At 47.0% G+C, this 19,367-nt stretch overlaps 1 protein-coding gene across 1 annotated transcript in view; it reads right to left on the bottom strand.

Moving 5' to 3' along the window:
* PRMT3 (protein arginine methyltransferase 3) overlaps positions 1-17,863 on the bottom strand; it is a 150,250-nt gene extending 132,387 nt beyond the window's left edge. Inside the window, exons 1-6 of the mRNA XM_088458938.1 lie at positions 17,748-17,863; positions 14,080-14,194; positions 13,909-13,991; positions 2,882-2,931; positions 1,532-1,634; positions 847-997 (exon numbers count right to left, since the gene is read on the bottom strand). Coding sequence (XP_088315064.1) covers positions 847-997; positions 1,532-1,634; positions 2,882-2,931; positions 13,909-13,991; positions 14,080-14,194; positions 17,748-17,769 — 524 coding nt within the window. The 5' untranslated portion in view covers positions 17,770-17,863. The remainder of the gene's footprint in view (positions 1-846; positions 998-1,531; positions 1,635-2,881; positions 2,932-13,908; positions 13,992-14,079; positions 14,195-17,747) is intronic.
* Between the last annotated feature and the right edge of the window lie 1,504 nt (positions 17,864-19,367).

Genomic DNA, 19,367 nt, shown 5'->3' with positions numbered 1-19,367 from the left:
CAGGCTATAAGATATGATATATGCACGCAGGCTATAAGATATGATATATGCACGCAGGCTATAGATAGGATATATGCACGCAGGCTATAGATATGATGTATGCACGCAGGCTATAGATATGATATATGCACGCAGCAATTTCGTCCTTTCAATTATGGTAATGCAGCAGGAGGCACCACGGAACATTGGCTGGCTAAGTGACCCGTGGGGTCGCTCAAGCCGCCCGCCGCAAATGACAGAGGCCAGGAAACATCCATCGGCCAACGGAGATCCTGGCCTCTTCTCTCCCCACCAACGGCGGCGAAACAGAGGCCATTGCCGCCGCCTTCCACCCACAAACGGCAGCAGACTTTCAATCACTGACAGTCTGCGACCACACAGGACCCAAGCAGCACAAGTCAGGCGCCTGCGTAGATTGCCGACCATCGAGAATCTGCGTTCAGCAGTGTACTATTATGCACTGCTGAATCAGGGCCTCAGTTTCTGTGACAGTGCTAATAAGTCAGCTTCCAGAGATCACCATTCAGTAGAGTTTCATTGTTTTCCTTCTCTTCCCTATAACCCCTTTATCTCTCCTGTCAATCTAATAAACGGTGTGATGATTTTTTCACAATACTAATTAGTGGGGCATGGTCTAAATGGCAATGTTTGAAGCTACAGTCCCATAAAACAATGTTGGTACTGTCTTAGTCGCACGTGGAAAGTAGTTTCTATGGCTGTGCGGCTCGTGAATGCTTGGCCATCTTAGTGTAGGTACGTCCGCCATACTGCTACTCTGGGCAGAAGGGGGAACAGGCCCTGGTGCTTACTATTATAGTGATAGGTGAGAGCTGAGTCACCACATACCTCATTCTGTGAAGTTCTTGAAGAGCGTTAGATAATTTTTCCTCTGCGGCCTGTGCTCGGCGTTCCGCTTCCTGCCACCGATCTTCCAGCGAGGGCTCATTTGGCGTCTCTCTGTGGGGCACTTTACCATCGTGTTCCATATCTTCAACATCTAATAATAAGAAGCGAGTAACGTAACGGTGACAATGTAATAACAGATAGACACAACATAATATTACATGAGCAAACATTGCTTTCCTATGCTAGGTACACACTAGGCGATGTGTACCCAGCCCGATATCGGCAGCGACGGAACCCGGCATCGGCAAGTGCATACACACTTGCTGATGCGGGCAGCGACGGAGTGATGGCGGGGGCCATGCTGCATTCGTCAGCATGGCCCTCGCTAACAACATCCCCCGTTGACCCTGCATGTAGGTCCAACGGAGGATGACGCTGACGAACCAAGGGAGCGCACGCATCGTCAGCGACATAGCAGGTACACACTAGACGATGTGCCAGATATGTGGGACGACATATTGTCTAGTGTGTACCCGGCATAGGGGTTAGTCCACTTGCTGAATAGCTGCATCACATTTGAAAACGCATCTCAAGAAAACGATTGTGTGGCTAAGCCCTAAATGATTTATCGACACCTTCGCTCTGTCCAAAAATATTCATGTCATATCCCGCTCATGGCGCTTACCGTACTGAAGCAGCAAATCGTCTGCGATCACCGGTTTGAAATAATCCTCCTTATCCCAAGGTTTAGGGCTGGTTACATTGCGGAGACTGTCTGCGGTACAATTCTGACAATGGCGACAAGTGAATCCGTGTGAAATGATCCAGCAGACAATACACAGTACATGGATAAAAGATACTGATGTGTCCTCACTCACTTGTGCTGTAGTCCAGCCAAACAGCCTCTAATGGCGCGCCTGGTCCCCTGCGACTCTGCTAGCGCCAGGCGTCATTTTTGGTGAACATGCGCCTAGGTTGCAATGCGATGCGACTAGGACGCACCAGGAGACTGTGCTGATTAATTGGACATGCGACACTTGTAGATTTATGTGCGACACAGTCTCTCAATCAGCATGAGAATCGCTACCACGCAGCAGCCACGCCAAGTTTCTTTTTCAGTCTCAGTTTCGCACAGATATACAAGTGTCATCGCAGTGCGACCAAGATGCATGTTCGGCACAAGAAGACGCCCAACTCTAGCAGAGTTGCACGGGACATGGCAGCTCACTCGCGCCAGGCAAATCGCGCTGCATGGCGTATTGAGACTGGGGGGTAAGTTTACTAGGATGGGAGTTCTATTTAAGAAGTGATGTTGCTCATATCAACCAATCAGATTCTACTTCTAATTTATCTATCACCTTTTAGAAGTTAATACCTGGAATCTGACTGGTTGCTATGGGCGACATCACTTCTTAACAAAACTCCCATCTTAGTAAATTTACCCCTAGATGAGAAAGGGCACATCTGTAATAACTAGTAATAAATCGTCCTGCGGCATAGAAAGGACGTTGTGATTCCCATATGGAAAATCTCACCGGTAAGTTTAATCATGGAATGAAACGGAAATCTGAAAAGAACCATCGCCTTATCTATCTCGTCCCAAGAGCACTGCGGTGGCCGCAATCTATATTATTACAGTATTAGAATGCTGCTTAGTCTGCCTCCTCCTCAATTTCACATATTTAATCCACGGGTGATTAATGTAACAGGTTAATAATGAAACAAAGAGACAAATGCGCTCGCCCGCTGTGTTTGAAAAGAATTCTAACATGCCAAATGCAATCCTCCTAATATAAACTATACTGCAATAAAGCAAACCCTGAGAACATGAGGCAGATGGAAATATTATTTGGCATTTGCAACAATTTTAGAACATTTTCAGTAAGAAATCTCTAGTCCTACTGTGGAATTAGGGAACGGGGCGTACTAGATACAGATACGCTGTCACGATTAGAAGGCGGTACACACAATGGGGGATATGTATGAGAACAGTTACTGGGGGAAATGTGCACCACTAATAATAACGTGTACTTACCGAGGACCTGATGAAATTAATAAGTTTAATGTATCCATAGAAATCAAGACCTGAGACAAAAAGCAAATAATTATTTTAGGATTCGATTCTATTATGACTTTAGCACATATGAAAATAAAAGATTTTCACTTTAGGCTGAAGCATAAAAAAAAACCTCACGAAATTCCACATAGGAGCCATGACGTTCCCACCAGCGAGAGAGAGAACATTACATGTCCTCATACTGAGGTGAGAGTAAAGCAGGGTACATACTGGCTGCACAGCTTCATCTTTACATTGCAATTTAGGTCTGAGTTTGGACACACCCCTCCAAAATCTAACACTGGGTACACACTTGTCGATATATCGTGCGATCAGCGAATGATATATCGCCAGTGCATGGATGAGTGTACACCTGATAAGTCTGTGAGCGACACTGGTCACAGACATATCAGGTTGGCCCTGCAGCACAGGTGATGCTGATATTTCTGACAGGTATATGAGAGCATCTGCATGTGTGTACGGGTGACCTGATATGTCTGTGACCATGACATCACAACTGGACGGGCACATTTAAATTACCATTCGGCGGACTGGTCTGCTTACCAATCAGTCTTCTCAGTGTGTACCCAGCATAACTCTCTCTGCACAAGTTACATCTGCCCCCCTGCAGTGCAGCATGGTTTTGCCAAGGTGCAGTACCTGGACCTTTTTTTCTTTTGCTCCCAACTAATGGTGCGTACACACGTAGCAATCAGCCAGCGATACGATATCGCTCATTCAGCACACCATCTACTCACAGACGACTATAGCAACCCGCGATCAATGATCGCGGGTCCCTATAGCAACCTGCTCGATATCGAGTAACTTAACCGGCATGCATGGCCGATGGATGACATCGCTATCGTCCATAGGTGGCCGCGCATCACTTTTCGATGGCGAGTTGGTAGGGACCATTTAAATGACCGATTTGAACGATAAAGGTGAACGATAACATTATCGTTCAAATCGATCATTTAAATCGCTACGTGTGTACGCACCATTAGAATCAGCTCCTGCTGATTGCAGGATAACACGACAAGTTATGTCTGTACTGTGCTGTATATATACGGACATGGAACAATCTATGACAATGGACAAGTTCCGCTCTCTTCATTTGGATACAATGAGATATAAATTGGAAGTAAATCATTTTTTTGCTGCAAACTCAGCAGCTGCGAGAACGAGCCAGTGACCCTGGACAGACGATGAGCAGGAATCACACCATAGACCTATAGTATAGTATATACAGTACCAGCCATGCAGGAGCAGGAATCACACCGTAGACCTATAGTATAGTATATACAGTACCAGCCATGCAGGAATAACACCGCAGACCAATAGTATAGTATATACAGTACCAGCCATGCAGGAGCAGGAATCACACCGTAGACCTATAGTATAGTATATACAGTACAGTACCAGCCATGCAGGAATCACACCGCAGACCTATAGTATAGTATATACAGTACCAGTCATGCAGGAATCACACTGCAGACCTATAGTATAGTATATACAGTACAGTACCAGCCATGCAGGAATCACACCGCAGACCTATAGTATAGTATATACAGTACCAGCCATGCAGGAGCAGGAATCACACCGCAGACGTATAGTATAGTATATACAGTACCAGCCATGCAGGAATCACACCGTAGACCTATAGTATAGTATATACAGTACCAGCCATGCAGGAATCACACCGCAGACCTATAGTATAGTGTATACAGTACCAGTCATGCAGGAGCAGGAATCACACCGCAGACCTATAGTATATACAGTACCAGCCATGCAGGAATCACACCGCAGACCTATAGTATATACAGTACCAGCCATGCAGGAATCACACCGCAGACCTATAGTATAGTATATACAGTACCAGTCATGCAGGAGCATGAATCACACCGCAGACGTATAGTATAGTATATACAGTACCAGCCATTCAGGAATCACACCGCAGACCTATAGTATAGTATATACAGTACCAGCCATGCAGGAGCAGGAATCACACCATAGACCTATAGTATAGTATATACAGTACCAGCCATTCAGGAATCACACCGCAGACCTATAGTATAGTATATACAGTACCAGCCATGCAGGAGCAGGAATCACACCGCAGACGTATAGTATAGTATATACAGTACCAGCCATGCAGGAATCACACCGCAGACCTATAGTATAGTATATACAGTACCAGTCATGCAGGAGCAGGAATCACACCGCAGACGTATAGTATAGTATATACAGTACCAGCCATGCAGGAATCACACCGCAGACCTATAGTATAGTATATACAGTACCAGCCATGCAGGAATCACACCGCAGACCTATAGTATAGTATATACAGTACCAGTCATGCAGGAATCACACCGCAGACCTATAGTATAGTATATACAGTACCAGCCATGCAGGAATCACACCGCAGACCTATAGTATAGTATATACAGTACCAGCCATGCAGGAGCAGGAATCACACCATAGACCTATAGTATAGTATATACAGTACCAGCCATTCAGGAATCACACCGCAGACCTATAGTATAGTATATACAGTACCAGCCATGCAGGAGCAGGAATCACACCGCAGACGTATAGTATAGTATATACAGTACCAGCCATGCAGGAATCACACCGCAGACCTATAGTATAGTATATACAGTACCAGTCATGCAGGAGCAGGAATCACACCGCAGACGTATAGTATAGTATATACAGTACCAGCCATGCAGGAATCACACCGCAGACCTATTTTATAGTATATACAGTACCAGCCATGCAGGAATCACACCGCAGACCTATAGTATAGTATATACAGTACCAGTCATGCAGGAATCACACCGCAGACCTATAGTATAGTATATACAGTACCAGCCATGCAGGAATCACACCGCAGACGTATAGTATATACCAACCATGCAGGAGCAGGAATCACACCGCAGACCTATAGTATAGTATATACAGTACCAGTCATGCAGGAATCACACTGCAGACCTATAGTATAGTATATACAGTACAGTACCAGCCATGCAGGAATCACACCGCAGACCTATAGTATAGTATATACAGTACCAGCCATGCAGGAGCAGGAATCACACCGCAGACGTATAGTATAGTATATACAGTACCAGCCATGCAGGAATCACACCGCAGACCTATAGTATATACAGTACCAGCCATGCAGGAATCACACCGCAGACCTATAGTATAGTATATACAGTACCAGCCATTCAGGAATCACACCGTAGACCTATAGTATAGTGTATACAGTACCAGTCATGCAGGAGCAGGAATCACACCGCAGACCTATAGTATATACAGTACCAGCCATGCAGGAATCACACCGCAGACCTATAGTATATACAGTACCAGCCATGCAGGAATCACACCGCAGACCTATAGTATAGTATATACAGTACCAGTCATGCAGGAGCATGAATCACACCGCAGACGTATAGTATATACAGTACCAGCCATTCAGGAATCACAACGCAGACCTATAGTATAGTATATACAGTACCAGCCATGCAGGAGCAGGAATCACACCATAGACCTATAGTATAGTATATACAGTACCAGCCATTCAGGAATCACACCGCAGACCTATAGTATAGTATATACAGTACCAGCCATGCAGGAGCAGGAATCACACCGCAGACGTATAGTATATACAGTACCAGCCATGCAGGAATCACACCGCAGACCTATAGTATAGTATATACAGTACCAGTCATGCAGGAGCAGGAATCACACCGCAGACGTATAGTATAGTATATACAGTACCAGCCATGCAGGAATCACACCGCAGACCTATAGTATAGTATATACAGTACCAGCCATGCAGGAATCACACCGCAGACCTATAGTATAGTATATACAGTACCAGCCATGCAGGAATCACACCGCAGACCTATAGTATAGTATATACAGTACCAGCCATGCAGGAATCACACCGCAGACGTATAGTATAGTATATACCAACCATGCAGGAGCAGGAATCACACCGTAGACCTATAGTATAGTATATACAGTACCAGCCATGCAGGAATCACACCGTAGACCTATAGTATAGTATATACAGTACCAGTCATGCAGGAATCACACCGCAGACCTATAGTATAGTATATACAGTACCAGCCATGCAGGAATCACACCGCAGACGTATAGTATAGTATATACCAACCATGCAGGAGCAGGAATCACACCGTAGACCTATAGTATATACAGTACCAGCCATGCAGGAATCACACCGTAGACCTATAGTATAGTATATACAGTACCAGCCATGCAGGAATCACACCGTAGACCTATAGTATATACAGTACCAGCCATGCAGGAGCAGGATTCACACCGCAGACCTATAGTATAGTATATACAGTACCAGCCATGCAGGAGCAGGATTCACACCGCAGACCTATAGTATAGTATATACAGTACCCGCCATGCAGGAGCAGGATTCACACCGCAGACGTATAGTATAGTATATACAGTACCAGCCATGCAGGAATCACACCGCAGACCTATAGTATAGTATATACAGTACAGTACCAGCCATGCAGGAGCAGGAATCACCCCACAGACCTATAGTATAGTATATACAGTACCAGCCATGCAGGAGCAGGAATTACACCGCAGACCTATAGTATAGTATATACAGTACCAGCCATGCAGGAATCACACCGTAGACCTATAGTATAGTATATACAGTACAGTACCAGCCATGCAGGAGCAGGAATCACACCGCAGACCTATAGTATAGTATATACAGTACCAGCCATGCAGGAGCAGGATTCACACCGCAGACCTATAGTATAGTATATACAGTACCAGCCATGCAGGAGCAGGAATCACACCGCAGACCTATAGTATAGTATATACAGTACCAGCCATGCAGGAATCACACCGTAGACCTATAGTATAGTATATACAGTACCAGCCATGCAGGAATCACACCGTAGACCTATAGTATATACAGTACCAGCCATGCAGGAGCAGGATTCACACCGCAGACCTATAGTATAGTATATACAGTACCAGCCATGCAGGAGCAGGAATCACATCGCAGACCTATAGTATAGTATATACAGTACCAGCCATGCAGGAGCAGGATTCACACCGCAGACCTATAGTATAGTATATACAGTACCAGCCATGCAGGAGCAGGAATCACACCGCAGACCTATAGTATAGTATATACAGTACCAGCCATGCAGGAATCACACCGTAGACCTATAGTATAGTATATACAGTACCAGCCATGCAGGAATCACACCGTAGACCTATAGTATATACAGTACCAGCCATGTAGGAGCAGGATTCACACCGCAGACCTATAGTATAGTATATACAGTACCAGCCATGCAGGATTCACACCGCAGACCTATAGTATAGTATATACAGTACCCGCCATGCAGGAGCAGGATTCACACCGCAGACGTATAGTATAGTATATACAGTACCACCCATGCAGGAATCACACCGTAGACCTATAGTATAGTATATACAGTACCAGCCATGCAGGAATCACACCGCAGACCTATAGTATATACAGTACCAGCCATGCAGGAGCAGGAATCACACCGCAGACCTATATTATATACAGTACCAGCCATGCAGGAATCACACCGCAGACCTATAGTATATACAGTACAGTACCAGCCATGCAGGAGCAGGAATCACACCGCAGACCTATAGTATAGTATATACAGTACCACCCATGCAGGAATCACACCGCAGACCTATAGTATATACAGTACCAGCCATGCAGGAGCAGGAATCACACCGCAGACCTATAGTATAGTATATACAGTACCCGCCATGCAGGAGCAGGAATCACACCGTAGACCTATAGTATAGTATATACAGTACCAACCATGCAGGAGCAGGAATCACACCGCAGACCTATAGTATAGTATATACAGTACCCGCCATGCAGGAGCAGGAATCACACCGTAGACCTATAGTATAGTATATACAGTACCAACCATGCAGGAGCAGGAATCACACCGCAGACCTATAGTATAGTATATACAGTACCAGCCATGCAGGAATCACACCGTAGACCTATAGTATAGTATATACAGTACCAACCATGCAGGAGCAGGAATCACACCGCAGACCTATAGTATAGTATATACAGTACCAGCCATGCAGGAATCACACCGTAGACCTATAGTATAGTATATACAGTACCAGCCATGCAGGAATCACACCGTAGACCTATAGTATATACAGTACCAGCCATGCAGGAATCACACCGCAGACCTATACCAGCCATGCAGGAATCACACCGCAGACCTATAGTATATACAGTACCAGCCATGCAGGAGCAGCAATCACACCGCAGACCTATAGTATAGTATATACAGTACCAGCCATGCAGGAACAGGAATCACACCGCAGACCTATAGTATATACAGTACCAGCCATGCAGGAATCACACCGTAGACCTATAGTATATACAGTACCAGCCATGCAGGAGCAGCAATCACACCGCAGACCTATAGTATAGTATATACAGTACCAACCACGCAGGAGCAGGAATCACACCGCAGACCTATAGTATATACAGTACCAGCCATGCAGGAGCAGCAATCACACCGCAGACCTATAGTATAGTATATACAGTACCACCCATGCAGGAGTCACACCGCAGACCTATAGTATAGTATATACAGTACCAGCCATGCAGGAGCAGGAATCACACCGCAGACCTTTAGTATAGTATATACAGTACCAGTCATGCAGGAGCAGGAATCACACCGCAGACGTATAGTATAGTATAGTATATACAGTACCAGCCATGCAGGAATCACACTGCAGACCTATAGTATAGTATATACAGTACCAGCCATGCAGGAATCACACCGCAGACCTATAGTATATACAGTACCAGCCATGCAGGAGCAGGAATCACCCCACAGACCTATAGTATAGTATATACAGTACCAGCCATGCAGGAATCACACCATAGACCTATAGTATAGTATATACAGTACCAGTCATGCAGGAGCAGGAATCACACCGCAGACGTATAGTATAGTATATACAGTACCAGCCATGCAGGAATCACACTGCAGACCTATAGTATAGTATATACAGTACCAGCCATGCAGGAACAGGAATCACACCGCAGACCAATAGTATAGTATATACAGTACCAGCCATGCAGGAATCACACCGCAGACCTATAGTATAGTATATACAGTACCAGTCATGCAGGAGCAGGAATCACACCGCAGACGTATAGTATAGTATATACAGTACCAGCCATGCAGGAATCACACCGCAGACCTATAGTATAGTATATACAGTACCAGCCATGCAGGAATCACACCGCAGACCTATAGTATAGTATATACAGTACCAGCCATGCAGGAATCACACCGCAGACCTATAGTATAGTATATACAGTACCAGCCATGCAGGAATCACACCGCAGACGTATAGTATAGTATATACCAACCATGCAGGAGCAGGAATCACACCGTAGACCTATAGTATAGTATATACAGTACCAGCCATGCAGGAATCACACCGTAGACCTATAGTATAGTATATACAGTACCAGTCATGCAGGAATCACACCGCAGACCTATAGTATAGTATATACAGTACCAGCCATGCAGGAATCACACCGCAGACGTATAGTATAGTATATACCAACCATGCAGGAGCAGGAATCACACCGTAGACCTATAGTATATACAGTACCAGCCATGCAGGAATCACACCGTAGACCTATAGTATAGTATATACAGTACCAGCCATGCAGGAATCACACCGTAGACCTATAGTATATACAGTACCAGCCATGCAGGAGCAGGATTCACACCGCAGACCTATAGTATAGTATATACAGTACCAGCCATGCAGGAGCAGGATTCACACCGCAGACCTATAGTATAGTATATACAGTACCCGCCATGCAGGAGCAGGATTCACACCACAGACGTATAGTATAGTATATACAGTACCAGCCATGCAGGAATCACACCGCAGACCTATAGTATAGTATATACAGTACAGTACCAGCCATGCAGGAGCAGGAATCACCCCACAGACCTATAGTATAGTATATACAGTACCAGCCATGCAGGAGCAGGAATTACACCGCAGACCTATAGTATAGTATATACAGTACCAGCCATGCAGGAATCACACCGTAGACCTATAGTATAGTATATACAGTACAGTACCAGCCATGCAGGAGCAGGAATCACACCGCAGACCTATAGTATAGTATATACAGTACCAGCCATGCAGGAGCAGGATTCACACCGCAGACCTATAGTATAGTATATACAGTACCAGCCATGCAGGAGCAGGAATCACACCGCAGACCTATAGTATAGTATATACAGTACCAGCCATGCAGGAATCACACCGTAGACCTATAGTATAGTATATACAGTACCAGCCATGCAGGAATCACACCGTAGACCTATAGTATATACAGTACCAGCCATGCAGGAGCAGGATTCACACCGCAGACCTATAGTATAGTATATACAGTACCAGCCATGCAGGAATCACATCGCAGACCTATAGTATAGTATATACAGTACCAGCCATGCAGGAGCAGGATTCACACCGCAGACCTATAGTATAGTATATACAGTACCAGCCATGCAGGAGCAGGAATCACACCGCAGACCTATAGTATAGTATATACAGTACCAGCCATGCAGGAATCACACCGTAGACCTATAGTATAGTATATACAGTACCAGCCATGCAGGAATCACACCGTAGACCTATAGTATATACAGTACCAGCCATGTAGGAGCAGGATTCACACCGCAGACCTATAGTATAGTATATACAGTACCAGCCATGCAGGATTCACACCGCAGACCTATAGTATAGTATATACAGTACCCGCCATGCAGGAGCAGGATTCACACCGCAGACGTATAGTATAGTATATACAGTACCACCCATGCAGGAATCACACCGTAGACCTATAGTATAGTATATACAGTACCAGCCATGCAGGAATCACACCGCAGACCTATAGTATATACAGTACCAGCCATGCAGGAGCAGGAATCACACCGCAGACCTATATTATATACAGTACCAGCCATGCAGGAATCACACCGCAGACCTATAGTATATACAGTACAGTACCAGCCATGCAGGAGCAGGAATCACACCGCAGACCTATAGTATAGTATATACAGTACCACCCATGCAGGAATCACACCGCAGACCTATAGTATATACAGTACCAGCCATGCAGGAGCAGGAATCACACCGCAGACCTATAGTATAGTATATACAGTACCCGCCATGCAGGAGCAGGAATCACACCGTAGACCTATAGTATAGTATATACAGTACCAACCATGCAGGAGCAGGAATCACACCGCAGACCTATAGTATAGTATATACAGTACCCGCCATGCAGGAGCAGGAATCACACCGTAGACCTATAGTATAGTATATACAGTACCAACCATGCAGGAGCAGGAATCACACCGCAGACCTATAGTATAGTATATACAGTACCAGCCATGCAGGAATCACACCGTAGACCTATAGTATAGTATATACAGTACCAACCATGCAGGAGCAGGAATCACACCGCAGACCTATAGTATAGTATATACAGTACCAGCCATGCAGGAATCACACCGTAGACCTATAGTATAGTATATACAGTACCAGCCATGCAGGAATCACACCGTAGACCTATAGTATATACAGTACCAGCCATGCAGGAATCACACCGCAGACCTATACCAGCCATGCAGGAATCACACCGCAGACCTATAGTATATACAGTACCAGCCATGCAGGAGCAGCAATCACACCGCAGACCTATAGTATAGTATATACAGTACCAGCCATGCAGGAACAGGAATCACACCGCAGACCTATAGTATATACAGTACCAGCCATGCAGGAATCACACCGTAGACCTATAGTATATACAGTACCAGCCATGCAGGAGCAGCAATCACACCGCAGACCTATAGTATAGTATATACAGTACCAACCACGCAGGAGCAGGAATCACACCGCAGACCTATAGTATATACAGTACCAGCCATGCAGGAGCAGCAATCACACCGCAGACCTATAGTATAGTATATACAGTACCACCCATGCAGGAGTCACACCGCAGACCTATAGTATAGTATATACAGTACCAGCCATGCAGGAGCAGGAATCACACCGCAGACCTTTAGTATAGTATATACAGTACCAGTCATGCAGGAGCAGGAATCACACCGCAGACGTATAGTATAGTATAGTATATACAGTACCAGCCATGCAGGAATCACACTGCAGACCTATAGTATAGTATATACAGTACCAGCCATGCAGGAATCACACCGCAGACCTATAGTATATACAGTACCAGCCATGCAGGAGCAGGAATCACCCCACAGACCTATAGTATAGTATATACAGTACCAGCCATGCAGGAATCACACCATAGACCTATAGTATAGTATATACAGTACCAGTCATGCAGGAGCAGGAATCACACCGCAGACGTATAGTATAGTATATACAGTACCAGCCATGCAGGAATCACACTGCAGACCTATAGTATAGTATATACAGTACCAGCCATGCAGGAACAGGAATCACACCGCAGACCAATAGTATAGTATATACAGTACCAGCCATGCAGGAATCACACCGCAGACCTATAGTATGGTATATACAGTACCAAGCATGCAGGAATCACACCGCAGACCTATAGTATAGTATATACAGTACCAGCCATGCAGGAATCACACCGCAGACCTATAGTATATACAGTACCAGCCATGCAGGAGCAGGTTACATAGGCTTCTATACACACACCTCGGGGGCCTATTAACCAGAAAAACCCAATCTCCAACTGTTTCCTTATATAGTCACTGTGGCGGGGCAGCCGTGTAATCCACAGAAGGGAATGGTGACATTTTATAGGCTAGTATTTATGATATGGTAAATGACAGAACCCCCCCTTCCCCTTATGCCCACATACAACACATAACACAGCGTACCGTGATCTGCAATGACCTTGTTGATGTGAAACTGATGCTGGGAACTGCAGTGATTATAAGTCGCTTCTGCAGAGCTGTATACCCTTAAACAGACACAGATGATTGGTGTTATTCAGTAATAGACAATACAGTATATAGGTTACATGAAGCTGATGATACCAGGACAAATACCTCTCACAAAACAGGCAGCAAACTTCTCTTTTACCATCATCATCCTCCCAAGCACCATCATCATCCTCGCTGTCTATCAATTCCGGAACATCATCAAGATCTTCATCCCAGAGAGCTGACAAAACAAAACTCTGTCTGTTTAACACCTGTGTGACATGGCGGGAGACAGTCTATGTATAACACCTGTGTGACATGGCGGGAGACAGTCTATGTATAACACCTGTGTGACAGGGGGGGGGAGATGGTCTCTCCGTACAACACCTGTGTGACAGGGGGGGGGGAGATGGTCTCTCCGTACAACACCTGTGTGACAGGGGGGGGGAGATGGTCTCTCCGTACAACACCTGTGTGACAGGGGGGAGATGGTCTCTCCGTACAACACCTGTGTGACAGGGGGGAGATGGTCTCTCCGTACAACACCTGTGTGACAGGGGGAGATGGTCTCTCCGTATAACACCTGTGTGACAGGGGGAGATGGACTCTCCGTATAACACCTGTGTGACAGTGGGAGATGGTCTCTCCGTATAACACCTGTGTGACAGAGGGAGATGGTCTCTCCGTATAACACCTGTGTGACAGGGGGGAGATGGTCTCTCCGTATAACACCTGTGTGACAGAGGGAGATGGTCTCTCTGTATAACACCTGTGTGACAGGGGGAGATGGTCTCTCCGTATAACACCTGTGTGACAGGGGGGAGATGGTCTCTCCGTACAACACCTGTGTGACAGGGGGGAGATGGTCTCTCCGTTTAACACCTGTGTGACAGAGGGAGATGGTCTCTCCGTATAACACCTGTGTGACAGGGGGAGATGGTCTCTCCGTATAACACCTGTGTGACAGGGGGGAGATGGTCTCTCCGTACAACACCTGTGTGACAGGGGGGAGATGGTCTCTCCGTATAACCAGAAGGGGGAGATGGTCTTTCCATATAACACCTGTGTGACAGGGGGGAGATGGACTCTCCGTATAACACCTGTGTGACAGAGGGAGATGGTCTCTCCGTACAACACCTGTGTGACAGGGGGGAGATGGACTCTCCATATAACACCTGTGTGACAGTGGGGAGATGGTCTCTCCGTATAACACCTGTGTGACAGGGGGAGATGGTCTCTCCGTATAACACCTGTGTGACAGGGGGAGATGGTCTCTCCGTATAACACCTGTGTGACAGGGAGGGGGAGATGGTCTCTCCGTATAACACCTGTGTGACAGGGGGGAGATGGTCTCTCCGTATAACACCTGTGTGACAGAGGGAGATGGTCTCTCCGTATAACCAGAAGGGGGAGATGGTCTCTCCATATAACACCTGTGTGACAGGGGGAGATGGTCTCTCCGTATAACACCTGTGTGACAGGGGGAGATGGTCTCTCCGTATAACCAGAAGGGGGAGATGGTCTCTCCATATAACACCTGTGTGACAGGGGGGAGATGGACTCTCCATATAACACCTGTGTGACAGAGGGAGATGGTCTCTCCGTATAACACCTGTGTGACAGGGGGTGATGGTCTCTCCGTATAACACCTGTGTGACAGGGGGGAGATGGTCTCTCCGTATAACACCTGTGTGACAGGGGGGAGATGGACTCTCCTTATAACACCTGTGTGACAGAGGGAGATGGTCTCTCCGTATAACACCTGTGTGACAGGGGGAGATGGTCTCTCCGTATAACACCTGTGTGACAGGGGGAGATGGTCTCTCCGTATAACCAGAAGGGGGAGATGGTCTCTCCATATAACACCTGTGTGACAGAGGGAGATGGTCTCTCCGTACAACACCTGTGTGACAGGGGGAGATGGTCTCTCCGTATAACCAGAAGGGGGAGATGGTCTCTCCATATAACACCTGTGTGACAGGGGGGAGATGGACTCTCCATATAACACCTGTGTGACAGAGGGAGATGGTCTCTCCGTATAACACCTGTGTGACAGGGGGTGATGGTCTCTCCGTATAACACCTGTGTGACAGGGGGGAGACGGACTCTCCGTACAACACCTGTGTGACAGGGGGGAGACGGACTCTCCGTATAACACCTGTGTGACAGAGGGAGATGGTCTCTCCGTATAACACCTGTGTGACAGGGAGGGGGTGGTCTCTCCGTATAACACCTGTGTGACAGGGGGAGATGGTCTCTCCGTATAACACCTGTGTGACAGGGGGAGATGGTCTCTCCGTATAACACCTGTGTGACAGAGGGAGATGGTCTCTCCGTATAACACCTGTGTGACAGAGGGAGATGGTCTCTCCGTATAACACCTGTGTGACAGGGGGGAGATGGACTCTCCGTATAACACCTGTGTGACAGGGGGAGATGGTCTCTCCGTACAACACCTGTGTGACAGAGGGAGATGGTCTCTCCGTATAACACCTGTGTGACAGGGGGAGATGGTCTCTCCGTATAACACCTGTGTGACAGAGGGAGATGGTCTCTCCGTATAACACCTGTGTGACAGAGGGAGATGGTCTCTCCGTATAACACCTGTGTGACAGAGGGAGATGGTCTCTCCGTATAACACCTGTGTGACAGGGGGAGATGGTCTCTCCGTATAACACCTGTGTGACAGAGGGAGATGGTCTCTCCGTACAACACCTGTGTGACAGAGGGAGATGGTCTCTCCGTACAACACCTGTGTGACAGAGGGAGATGGTCTCTCCGTATAACACCTGTGTGACAGGGGGAGATGGTCTCTCCGTATAACACCTGTGTGACAGGGGGAGATGGTCTCTCCGTATAACACCTGTGTGACAGAGGGAGATGGTCTCTCCGTATAACACCTGTGTGACAGGGGGGAGATGGTCTCTCCGTATAACACCTGTGTGACAGGGGGAGATGGTCTCTCCGTATAACACCTGTGTGACAGAGGGAGATGGTCTCTCCGTATAACACCTGTGTGACAGGGGGAGATGGTCTCTCCGTATAACACCTGTGTGACAGAGGGAGATGGTCTCTCCGTATAACACCTGTGTGACAGGGGGAGATGGTCTCTCCGTACAACACCTGTGTGACAGAGGGAGATGGTCTCTCCGTATAACACCTGTGTGACAGGGGGAGATGGTCTCTCCGTATAACACCTGTGTGACAGAGGGAGATGGTCTCTCCGTATAACACCTGTGTGACAGGGAGGGGGAGATGGTCTCTCCGTATAACACCTGTGTGACAGAGGGAGATGGTCTCTCCGTATAACACCTGTGTGACAGGGGGAGATGGTCTCTCCGTATAACACCTGTGTGACAGAGGGAGATGGTCTCTCCGTATAACACCTGTGTGACAGGGAGGGGGAGATGGTCTCTCCGTATAACACCTGTGTGACAGAGGGAGATGGTCTCTCCGTATAACCAGAAGGGGGAGATGGTCTCTCCGTATAACACCTGTGTGACAGAGGGAGATGGTCTCTCCGTATAACCAGAAGGGGGAGATGGTCTCCGTATAACACATGGATGAGACCAGATGTAATCACCGCTGAGTCTACTGCTGTTGTGGCACTATAAGTCCCAGCTTGTCTATGTGCTGGAGAGACACAGCCTGTCTGTCCTCTGCACCCTAATAACCCGAATGACGAGTATCAGAGCCCCACGGCCCCGTACACCCCAAACCCATGCATAGGCCAACACCCCATAGCCCCAGCCCCAGCCCCAGCCCCGCACCCCCGGCATCATCACTTCACTCACATGGGTCCGTGCACTGCGCCATTATCACTGTGACACTCACTGACTCCGCCCATCAACATCCGGGACCTACTCAGCCTGCTCAGCCAGTGTATTCACTCTCGTTTCCTGAGCAGCGGACACGCCCCCGAGTGAGGGATTATGGGAGAGCGCTGGGTGTGTTGTCATGGAGATCAGTGCTGCTGCTTAATATACTACATGTTATTATATCACACCCCCAGTGTCCTCCCTCTATAGCCAATACCCCCCATGTGCCTTCCTGCCCCTCAGCTGCTGTCAGTCCTCTCCTGCTGTATATTACCCATATTATACTACATGTTATTATATCACACCCCCAGTGTCCTCCCTCTATAGCCAATACCCCCCATGTGCCTTCCTGCCCCTCAGCTGCTGTCAGTCCTCTCCTGCTGTATATTACCCATATTATACTACATGTTATTATATCACACCCCCAGTGTCCTCCCTCTATAGCCAATACCCCCCATGTGCCTTCCTGCCCCTCAGCTGCTGTCAGTCCTCTCCTGCTGTATATTACCCATATTATACTACATGTTATTATATCACACCCCCAGTGTCCTCCCTCTATAGCCAATACCCCCCATGTGCCTTCCTGCCCCTCAGCTGCTGTCAGTCCTCTCCTGCTGTATATTACCCATATTATACTACATGTTATTATATCACACCCCCAGTGTCCTCCCTCTATAGCCAATACCCCCCATGTGCCTTCCTGCCCCTCAGCTGCTGTCAGTCCTCTCCTGCTGTATATTACCCATATTATACTACATGTTATTATATCACACCCCCAGTGTCCTCCCTCTATAGCCAATACCCCCCATGTGCCTTCCTGCCCCTCAGCTGCTGTCAGTCCTCCCCTGCTGTATATTATCCATATTATACTACATGTTATTATATCACACCCCCAGTGTCCTCCCTCTATAGCCAATACCCCCCATGTGCCTTCCTGCCCCTCAGCTGCTGTCAGTCCTCTCCTGCTGTATATTACCCATATTATACTACATGTTATTATATCACACCCCCAGTGTCCTCCCTCTATAGCCAATACCCCCCATGTGCCTTCCTGCCCCTCAGCTGCTGTCAGTCCTCTCCTGCTGTATATTACCCATATTATACTACATGTTATTATATCACACCCCCAGTGTCCTCCCTCTATAGCCAATACCCCCCATGTGCCTTCCTGCCCCTCAGCTGCTGTCAGTCCTCTCCTGCTGTATATTACCCATATTATACTACATGTTATTATATCACACCCCCAGTGTCCTCCCTCTATAGCCAATACCCCCCATGTGCCTTCCTGCCCCTCAGCTGCGGTCAGTCCTCTCCTGCTGTATATTACCCATATTATATTACATGTTATTATATCACGCCCCCAGTGTCCTCCCTCTATAGCCAATACCCCCCATGTGCCTTCCTGCCCCTCAGCTGCTGTCAGTCCTCCCCTGCTGTATATTATCCATATTATACTATATGTTATTATATCACACCCCCAGTGTCCTCCCTCTGTAGCCAATACCCCCCATGTGCCTTCCTGCCCCTCAGCTGCTGTCAGTCCTCTCCTGCTGTATATTATCCATATTATACTACATGTTATTATATCACACCCCC

Source organism: Taudactylus pleione, unplaced genomic scaffold (assembly GCF_031769625.1).
Source record: "Taudactylus pleione unplaced genomic scaffold, aTauple2 ptg000875l, whole genome shotgun sequence".
In the NCBI taxonomy this organism is placed as follows: domain Eukaryota; kingdom Metazoa; phylum Chordata; class Amphibia; order Anura; family Myobatrachidae; genus Taudactylus; species Taudactylus pleione.
This window is presented reverse-complemented; position numbering and strand designations above follow the sequence as displayed.